The 11381-nt window shown below is 37.9% G+C and overlaps 1 protein-coding gene across 1 annotated transcript; it reads right to left on the reverse strand.

The window, feature by feature from the left end:
• Nucleotides 1–802: 802 nt before the first annotated feature.
• Nucleotides 803–9884, reverse strand: LOC134660492 (brain-specific homeobox protein homolog). Its single transcript, XM_063516261.1, has 5 exons — nt 9578–9884; nt 7798–7905; nt 6857–7012; nt 1600–1655; nt 803–922 (listed from the first exon to the last, which is right to left on the reverse strand). Exons 1-5 carry the CDS (start codon nt 9852–9854, stop codon nt 818–820), a joined length of 702 nt encoding a protein of 233 aa, XP_063372331.1. The 5' UTR covers nt 9855–9884; the 3' UTR covers nt 803–817.
• Nucleotides 9885–11381: the final 1497 nt, after the last annotated feature.

Below are 11381 nucleotides of genomic sequence, written 5' to 3' on the forward strand. Positions count from 1 at the left end.
CGTAAAAATCATCTATATACCTACCCTGAGTAAAATAAAATAAATACTTAATATAGCGCGCATAAATTGGAAAAGGAACATAACAACATTATTTAATTGTAAAATCACAAATAAAATATAATTTAAAATGATCGCAATGCTTTCAATGACTGAAAAAATCTCTATTATAGCTGGTCAACCAAATCTTGTCAGTAAAAAAAGGCGCGAAATTCAAATTTTCTATGGGACGATATCCCTTCGCGCCTACATTTTTCAAATTTGCCGCCTTTTTCTACTGTCAAGATCTGGTTGACCAAGTATAGATTACAGTTCTTATAAGAATCACTGAGACTACAGAACAAAGTTATCTTAAATAGGTATTATACTTAAGACCAACTAGCACACGAAACTACATGTATTATTTACATATTTACTGTTATTGCACTCAATGACTCTATTGTTTTTACTTAATTCCCACACATCTGTGAACTATAAGTACATATTTCTACAAAAAGTCTATATTTAAACATTCTTAAAACTATAAATCAACATTTTCGTGTATAACAAATCACAAACATGTACCCACTCGTACAACACCAGTTGGATTGCAAGTGCGTTGCCGGCATTTTTAGATGAGAATGCTCTTTTCTTGAAGCTTTTGAAGGTCGTATCAGTTTGGAAATACCGCAGGCGACAGTTTCATCCACATTTTAGTTGTACGAGGCAGGAAGTTTCTGGAGAAACGCGCAGTAAGACTGCCAACCATTTAAGTGATGAGGATGGAAATGGTGTGAAAATGTCAGTTATGTCTGACTGACAGACAGACAGAAAGACATATTTACGTGTTGTAGCGCGTGTAGTTGGTCTCGCCAACGATATCGATGTCGCTATCGCTGTGTTCGCTCTCCGAGTCCGACGTGTGTGTAAGTCGGGTGTCGTCCGTCTATGGGAGAAATAAATTATAATTATAATACTTATTCACGGTTGCCTGGCATAAAATGATAACGTCTTATAAATCGATGAACACCCGTAGCATGCACGAAAAAGAGTCACGTTGTGGACAGATCTCCATGGTAACGTATAAAATTATGCAATTTTTCATCAATGTTTTCTTATGACGTTATCACGCAAAATTATCGTCCGTAAACCGACTTTACAGACAACCATTTTTTAGTTAATGTTACTAAGTAATATAATAATTTTGACCAGTGATTAGATGCAGTTAAAGGATGACTTATGTTAGACCGGGCCATGTCCGGGCCGGAGCTTCCGGAGCTTACTTTTCTATGACAGATGGCAGATAATTACGTGATGCTTTCCATAGAAAACGAAACTCCGGAAGGTCCGGCCCGAACACGGCCCAGTCTAACGTGAGTCATCCTTAATTTGGTAAAATAAAAACAAATTAAATTATAAATTTAAAAATACCTATAGGTAACTTTGCTCCATGGATTTACAACTTTGCCCGACAAAGCAAAGCTACTCTAATAAAACTGTATTTAGAAAATCTAATAAACACTTTCTTTCTTACTTCTTCGTGCGATGTTTAACAATATCGTTTTTAGGAATTATTAGATATTGTATAACATACTTATAAATAATAATTTCCTACTTACGTACCTTTCTACATTCTGCCTGCGGTGGCGCGTGTTTCGTGAAGTCCACTGCCGCATTGCCTGCGTAAGTTCAAGAGATTAAATTAGTAGGAAATGTTTAACATACCTACCTAATTTAGGTATGTACGTTGTACGTGACATTAGTTAATACTTAACAGTTGATTATGTCAAATATATATATATTTTTTGCCTGATGAAAGTTCATATTTTTCCACATTAGGTACTTAAAATATTATGGTACATATTTAACCTGTCGAATCCCACGATGTGACGTCACCATAAGCGTTGCGGCTCATATATGAGCCGTGGGAGCTGACGAGTAAACCCATTGCTGAAGGGAACAAATATTCTTTAAAACTATACTTACCGAACGCTAACGCGGAAGTTTTAAATATTATATACCTACCTATATTATACCTACCTATTCGAAATAATTAAAATTAGTTTAAAGTTATTATACGACATAATCTCTAATCTTAAAACCTACCTAATCAATTTATTCATCTGAGTATTCTATAAAATTTATTATAATTTAAAATAAAATTATTTACTAAAAATATCAGACCAAGCAAGCACATAATACGAGTACGACCCTTATGTCGAAACTCTGAACCACCCTTCGTAAATCACCATTCAATTTCCAACTTTATCTCACATGTAATAGAACCTTTATTCCTCTACCCATATTTCCAAGACGTTCATTAATCAGCAAATACCAAGTTATCCAAGTTTCAACTTTAACACTAGTAGTTAAGGTTGTTATTTGAACGGCGATTGAGCCAAGACGTTGGGGTGGTTGCCTAGCAACGCAGGCGGCCATCTTGGGAGTAAGTTCGTTACGGCAACGTCTTGAATTGTGGCGCGAAAGCGGTGTTCGTAATTTAATTTGGGCGTCTTTGAGGTTGGTAGGGGCAATTATGGGAGCTTTCCAGGGCGAATGAACTTGCTTTGATTTTAGAGGAGACTTGCTAGATTTTTTTATGATTCACTGTGGATTCACTACAGTCATCTTATACCTACAACGTCCCTCGCCACGTCTGTCTGTTTGTGTGTATGTTCGCGATAAACTTAGCAACTTCTGAACGGTTTTCACCTATCAATAGAGTGATTGTTAAGGAAGGTTTAGGTGTGTAATTTGTTAAAGTTTTGTGTAAACCCGTGCGAAGCCGGGGCGGGTCGCTAGTTAGGTGTAGGTATTGTTCAGAAGGATTTTTTGTAATGCTGTGCCTTGGTTCATACGTAATTGTATTATCAAGTTATCTGGTAAACCAGCTACCTCTTACCAGAAAAACTTCGCACGACTTTTTACCAACCGCCTGAAATACTTAAGACCTACCTTATTTACTTACATATACCACGTGTCAAAAAATTCAACGATAAGCTGGCACCAGAAGATGGACCTGCTCATGACTAGGTACTCGAGGAAAAAAAAAGAAAAGATATATCTCAATTTATTATGGAATGACAAAAAAAAATGAAAATCGACATTTTAATTTTATTTTTTTCAATTTTTATTTTTACTTTTCCTCGATTAGTCATGAGCAGGTCCATCTTCTGGTGCCAGCTTATCGTTGAATTTTGGGACACGTTGTATAGTTTATTTTAAACATTATAACTTAATTACTTATGAAAGTAATTAAAATAGACTTACAAACCAATGAAATTCCTTACCTAATTATATACCTTAAACGGCTTTTAAAATTGCACCATTTCCTGAGCGAGGATTTTCTCTAATGAAAATTGTCGTTCAATTAGGAGCCTCATTAATGGAATGTTTCGGGATATTACGTTAATTTTCGTCTTCATTATGAGTTTTAGTAATTACGTCGTCTCTGTGAAATCGTTAGGTGTGTACGAGACTGAATTAATATAAGAGGATACTTAGGTATTTAATAAGTATTGGATTTAGGTATATTTTCTTTTAAAAGTTCGGCCGATTCGAACTTTAAGATACGTTAAATTTGCTAAAGATACGATATGGATCGGATATGTCAGTGTCAAAAGTGACGTTTTTGTTTGAAGAATCGTCACTTTTGACAGTGATATGTCCAATCCAAACCATGCCGTATTTTTAGCAAACTTTTTAAGTATATAAAATTACATCGCTCTTTTCAAACCGCTCAAAAATCTCAAAATGTTGTGTGAGAGTGACTAGACATGTTCTTTCCGTGTACCCTTCACATGTATGATAGATTATTTTGACGCGTAGTTTCATCCGCTACTATTGATAATCCATACTAATCAGTATACTAATATTATAAATGCGAAAGTGTGTCTGTCTGTTACCTCTTCACGCTTAAACCGCTGAACCGATTTAGTTGTAATTTGGTATGGATATAGTTTGAGTCCCGGGGAAGGACATAGGGTAGGTTTTATCCCAAAAATCACCCTTCAAGGGTGTGGAAATTTGTATGGGAAATCGATAAAAAGCAGAATGGGTAAAATTAAGCTGTCCAAATTACTAACTCCACGCAAACGAAGTCGCGGGCAAAGGCTAGTAACTAATAACTATGTACCTATGTTCTGTGATGTTAGACTGAATAGTTTCTAACTCCAACTTTGCCCAGGTAACATATAATAGCATCAATCAGCCCAGAACTTGGCGGCATTCTTGGCAACTTAGTTGTAGTTGGGGAGCCGACGATGGTAAATGTGTACCTACATAGTTACTCGAGCGTCGTACAGACCTATTAGAATCGAAATATTAGATGATAAGAAGAAAAAAACTTATATGAAGTTTTTTTCCAGCGAGCAGGAAAGCGTCTACAATTTTTTTAAATTTCGGGAGGTTGGTGGAGGGTTAAAAAATCGTTAAGCAGTTGGTGGGTTTGGTTGTTTTTTAGTTAATGCTATATTTTTTCTATAACTTAATATAACACTTATTTGTAGGCATTTTCTTAATCTGATGAACACAAGTTTGACGCCTTATTTTTACATTGTAATTAACCGTCAGATTAAGGAAATGCGTACAAATAATTATAAGATTTAGTAATAGCACAATTATAGCGTTAATTTGGACTAATATGACCAAATCCACAATCTGCTTAACAATTTGTTGAACCCCCCACCAACCCCCCACCAACCAAGGGCTCAACATAGACGGCTAAAAGGGGTAAAAGTAGACTACACGGGGTAGCAAGATATCACTCATATCTTAATCTGACGCGCTCGACTAACTACAAAAATCCCCTCTTGGGCTCCCCTACTATTGCGAACTATCGAGCAACGATCTTAGTGTCGCGTAGGTACCTACCTAATTGTTGTGAGAGAATTTAACATTTAGTAAAGTTGTGTGCGTCATTGATTAAATTGTTATCATATTTTTCGAATCTAAATAATGCCTCCTTGGCATAAACGTCGTAGCTGACTACGAGCTACGGCGCGTATATAGTCTTATTGCTACGAAATACTGTAAAGACTGCCAATTCAAACCATAGAGTAAAAAAGAGATGCCCCGAATAGTGGCTTTGGCCGAATACCGAATAACGAATATTCGGCCACTCTCTCGGCCGAATATTCGGCATGAGATGCGAACATTGTGAGTCACAATTATTATGAAAACTGTTCGCCAACATGGCACAACGTTTGCTACGATATATTTTTTGTAAAACCGAACTAATGAATGTAGTCAAAGTCAATCAAATCAGACCCATCATAAAAATAAAATATTTCATAATCAACAAATGCTTAAAAAAGGGTCTTCCTATTTAACAACTTTCCAATAATACATTTTAAATATGAAATAGACCTAATTTTTGGGATTTTTATTGTGTAATTTTTCTTTTTAGGTAGGGGCAACAGATATTCGGTATTCGGCCGAATAGTAGGTACCATCCGTCCGAATATCGAATATTCGGCAAAGTGGCCGAATAGGCCGAATACCGAATAGTTGCCGAATATTCGTGGCATCTATAGTAATAATAACTCTTTTCTTTCTTATATTTTTCCTACGATTCAAACGTACACTGATATCAGAATGACATCTAAATAACTGGATGTCATTCAATTCGTGCATTTCGTTCGTACTTGTCCGTACATGTATTGGCGCGGGTGAGACACACGATATAGTACATTAGGATACAAGTGCGAAAAATAAGAAATTCGAAACGAGTGGCGATAAATAAAAACACGACCGAAAAGAGTGTTTTAAATCGACACGAGTTGCGAATTACCTATTCGCACATGTTTCGTACGTTTTACAGTACATAATGGCCCTTTAAATTTTCGACATAGTTGCGTAATGTGCTAAGGGGCTGTTCATAAATTAATTCATCTATTTTTGACGATTTTTGATCCCCCCCCCCCTAAAATCATCCAAAAAACCTGCTTAAAATGACCCCGTTTCCACCTACGAGCTACTACGTCATGCTACCATCATCCGATGTCCAGACCCCCCCCATTTGAAATGACGTAATTTATGAATAGCCCCTAATTATCGCACTAGTGCGGTTAAGTAGCATCACATGTGACGTTATCTATGAAAAGGGACCTTATTGTGGATGGCGCTTACGCCATTATTAACGATGCTCCGATATAAATACAATGCCGCGCGAAGCTGTGCGGCGTAAGCGCCATCGACAATAAGGTCCCTTTTCATAGATAATGCCCCATTGTAAAAAAAACCGGCCAAGTGCGAGTCTGACTCGCGCACGGAGGGTTCCGCACCATCAACAAAAAATAGAGCAAACAAATCGTGTTTGTTGTATCGGAGCCCCCCTTAAATATTTATTTTATTTTTAGTATTTGTTGTTATAGCGGCAACAGAGATACATCATTTGTGAAAATTTCAACTGTTTAGTTATCACGGTTCATGAGATACAGCCTGGTGACAGACGGACGGGCGGACGGACAGCGAAGTCTTAGTAATAGGGTCCCGTTTTTTACCCTTTGGGTACGGAACTCTAAAAACTGAATGATTTACACTGATTTAAACTTTCACGATTTTTACACATTATTAAATTGTACAACGGGACTTAATCGCGTATCTAAGTTTTAAGATTTACCTCCGACGTTTCGAGGACGTTGTCCCCGTGGTCTCGGAGAAGACTGGCTAAGTTGACATCAGCATCTTCTAACCGCGCGAGTTTTTCGAACTACCCGCACTTGGTCTTGTTTATCAGCTTAGAAGATGCTGATGTCAACTTAAGCCAGTCTTCTCCGAGACCACGGGGACAACGCCGTCCTCGAAACGTCGGAGGTAAATCTTAAAACTTAGATACGCGATTAAGTCCCGTTGTACAATTTAATACTGAATGATTTACCTCGTTGTTGTTGTTTCCTCATCTGCTTCTTATGCTTCATGCGGCGGTTCTGGAACCAGGTCTTCACCTGGGTCTCGGAGAGGTTGAGGGCCCCGGCCAGCTCCACGCGCTCCGGGGTCGACAGGTAGCGTTGCGTTTCGAAGCGCTTCTCGAGACCTGTCAAAGACAATTTGGTTTTAGCTGTAGAGTATTCAGCTCCCGAATCATAATGAAATATTATAGATGTGTTGATAACATAACCTTGGGATCTCTTGTGCCTAACCCCAACTTCAACTTTTAACTTTTAGCCAATTACAGCTTCTAGTCGTTAGTTAATATAAAGTTTCTAAACAGGATTTATCTACCACTTAGTTTAATTAATTTAACCACTGTCTTGCTAGCAAGGCGTGCGTTAACTGCGTTAACACCACATTTTTGACACTACGGTTGAGTGGCCAATGTGAAAAGAAGAAAAAGAGGGTTGTTAAATTAAATTAAACAACATTAACATTGACCTCGGCACTTATAAACGGCTTGGTCACTTTATAGACAGGGTTGTCAGTGTTGTCATGTCACTCACAGTAACACCGCACCGTCACTCACCAGTCAGCTGTGGGTCGGAAAACACGGTCCGCGCCATCCACTGTCGGCAATTCAGGGTTGACAGCGCTCACTTACAGACAGGGTTGTTACTCATAATAGTCATAATACACCACCGTCACTCACCTGTTAGCTAAGGGTTAGAGAAGACCGTCCGCGCATTATGCCGTCGGCGGTGTTTCAGGGCTGACAGCGTTCACTTACAGACAGGGTTGTCACTCATAATTTTAATACACCACCGTCACTCACCTGTGAGTTAAGGGTCAGAGAAGATAGTCCATGCCTTCTGCCGTCGGCGGTGTTTCAGGGCTGACAGCGCACACTTACAGACAGGGCACTCACAACGTTGGGCCGACACTCACCTGTGAGTTGAGGGTCAGAGAAAACCGTCCGCGCCTTCCGCCGTCGGCAGTGCTTCAGGGCTGATAGCGATAGCTCGGACGGTGTGAATAAAGCGTGGTACGGCACCCCTGCCAACAAATAAAAAATAAGTGTATTAACGTGAATTTCAAAGGTTTAACCGTGAAGAGGTAACGTAACAGACAGACACGAATTACATTCGCAGTTAGTAACTTTTGCCTGCGACTTCGTTTGCGTGGAATTAGTTCCAGCAGTTAGAGTAAGACTGGATAAAATCGAATAGCAATACTTTTTAGCATAATAGTTGCTTACACCAATGAACAGGCAATTAATTAATTTTCTTATTTCCTCCCCCCTTTTCATCCTTCTCTAGGGATGACTTCCGACATAAAAACTATCCTATGTCCTTCCCCGGGACTCAAACTATTTCTATGGCAAATTTAAACTAAATCCGTTCAAGCGTGAAGAGGTAACAGATAGACAGACACACTTTCGCATTTATAATATTACATTATAGTAGGTATAACGTAGTGGACCCTATAATGGACGTGGAACCGGTAATGGGACATAAAACCACAAATCCTCTAAAATAAGTATGTAAAAGTAGTTTATAAACACTGGCAATATTTTACCACAAATAAGAGTCATAGAGCTGTTTAAGTTTGACTTTTTATTAATTTCGGTTACTTTTTAAAAAATTGGCGCCAACCCAAAAGTTGTCGTGTCACTGGAAAAAATTACCAGTAAGAATTCTTAACAACTTCGCTAAGAGAGGTGAGTTCATATATTAAATTGTAATTAATTATTACTTGGTGTAAACTAGAATGTGTTTTGTTAATTGCATTTACCATGAGATAAGGTATACAACACACTATGTTGTGACTCTAGAGATGTATAAAAAATAGTGGTATTTTGCCCAATCCCATTATAGGAGCTGTAAAACTGCATACCTCCTATGATGGGACAATTTACATAATGATGCTTGCCATGGCGTAATTTCATGTTTAAACAATACAGAAGTATAATGTAGTTACGAACTATGTCAGGTCTCGTCGGACTTCGGATAATTTAATATCGTTTTAGGTACAAAATTTTATTTAACTTGCCCTGTTAGTTTTGTATGTTAGTTAGTGTGGCTCAAATCTTGGAAATGGCATTTGAGCCACTTTCGGATTTCCGATTGAGTTAAAATTTTGGATACGTATGCAAATCGGATGACAATGCAATATTATGATAACATGGAATTGATCTCATGATGGAGACAGGAGGTGGCCATAGGAACTCTGTGATAAACGCAACCTAATTGTGTTTGGGTTTGTTAGAATTGTCTCGATGAGTATTATAGTTGGCTGTCGAAAGAAAAATACATTCTTACATAAAAGCTTATACCAAAAATGACTAATAACTAGTTTTTTGCCAAAAACTTATTCCCTATTCCAATATCTTAAACTGATAGGGTATGTCCATTATAGGGGGCCCATTACTGGATCCATGTCCATTACCGGGGTTCCATTACTGGAGCTTTGGTGTCCATGACTGGAGAAAAAAAACATATTTTTAATTTATTAATTATGTGGAAACTAATTGCAGTATCTTTGATACAACACGCCTGAAACATGAAAGAAGGATAGGATATTCATCTTTTAACACGCTAAGCGGTAGAACTTTTACATGTATCAGGGGAATATCACAAATACTCCAAATTTGCTCTTAAATGTCCCATGACTGGTGCCGTTACTATATATAGTATGGATTCCAAAGACAAAATCCAAGTATCCTTACCTTGCGACAGAAAATAAGGAGCCTCCACAGTCTTATACGTATTAGGAGCGTGTAAATACGCCCCTAAAGCTCCCATAACCTGTAGATACGACCCCTCTCTAGCCACGGGCCTTATTTCACTCGGCACCGGGAAATAAGGCTTAGGCTCCCTTTCATACTCGAACCGCCTTTCCTGAGGCTTTATTTGGCCTCTATATAAGATGTCTTCAATTAGGAATGAGGTTTTGGCGGTCTCTTGCCGGTTGGAGTCAGTGGGGCTGTCGCTGCGGGTGTCCATTTTTGAGTTTGGAATTTGAGGGGAATTTACATGATTTATTTGATTGGTTGTAGAATCTGTTTTAGTTTGGTTTGTTTTTTAGCTTCAAATGTTCTTAAATTTGCAATATATTAGGTATAAATAGACGTAATAAAGTTTAAAGAAGTTTTATATCACAAATAAGATGAAATACTCTATCTCTTTTAAACTAGAACTTTTTCCGTTGCTTATAGATATCAAAGTTAATTTTCAAGACACTTATGTTTCTAAGATATTACACGCACTTGTTTTAAATAAGTCCCAATTAAAAATACCTATAGTTCTTTTTCTAGTCAACCAAATGTCACTACACAAACATAACACGCTTTTATATTATCCAATGTCTTATTTCGTTTCTTCACATATCTCCGTATCACTATTACAGTCAAACTATAAACTAACAGTTTAAAAAGTTTCAGCTTCGCCGAAAATCCTCCAAACTCCAAATTTCCAATATAAAATTCAGTCACTGTCAATATGCGCCCGATTAAAATAATGATTAAGCCATTACGTCCGTTTTTGCCATTACAACAACGCGGTACGGCGGTTAAGTTATAACTGAGGGAGGCTTGGTATAACGGGTGCCACCCCCGGGCTGCCATTGGTCGGGGTAGCTTTAGCTTTTGTTGGTTTTGTTTAGAACTTTTAGCGTTAAGTATGCGTTTTATCGTTTGAGTGTTATGCCGTTTGGGCGTATAAATGCTTCGTTATTTGTGAAAATATGTTTTTGCGGTAATGGCACTTAAAGAATAAACAATTAAATTAAAGTTGTAGTAGTAGTTGTAGTTGTAGTTTTTCGAAGAATCAATTCCCAGCAAGCTGGAAATCGTTTAAATACCTTCATCTCCTAGGTAGGTCTCTTTTTCATTTTTTTTCTTGTAGATCAAAAACTGGGGCCTCATTCGACAAGCGAATTTTGACGTCTCGTGTTGAACTCCTGTTGAATCCGGAGTAGCCATTAACAGGCTTTCCCCTCTGTCGAAAATAGGCGGCCAACGGTCATACACAATGTATGGACTGACGTTTATCTGACATGGCTATTTTTACGTTACGCATACATTTGACGTTCCCCTCCCCCGCAAAAATCGGCAGACTGTTTTGTACAGAAAATTACAGACATGGCGTCTCCGTTTGATTATATCCTCCAAGGTTGAATCGGAACAATCGTGTGTCAAAATTTGACATTAGCAATCCACAGTTAGGTGACAACCAAACCAAATCATTATAAACCTTAAAGTAATAATAAAACAAAGTTGATTTTTGTTGAATTATTGGTTGTACCAAATGATAGTATCCGCACTTGATGAACATGCGATTCATTCAACTGTTGAATTGAAGTAGACACGAAATCTGACCGTTGTATACATCTCGAATAGGGGCCTATACGTTTCGCAGTGCCGTTGTTGGGTCATTGCGATAGTTTCCGTCCAGGTTCTAGTTTTCGTGCACTTAACGAAGAAGCGAATACAACTTGCGAAATATATCATTTTGATATATGTTATCTACATA

This window comes from Cydia amplana, chromosome 27 (assembly GCF_948474715.1).
Source record: "Cydia amplana chromosome 27, ilCydAmpl1.1, whole genome shotgun sequence".
In the NCBI taxonomy this organism is placed as follows: domain Eukaryota; kingdom Metazoa; phylum Arthropoda; class Insecta; order Lepidoptera; family Tortricidae; genus Cydia; species Cydia amplana.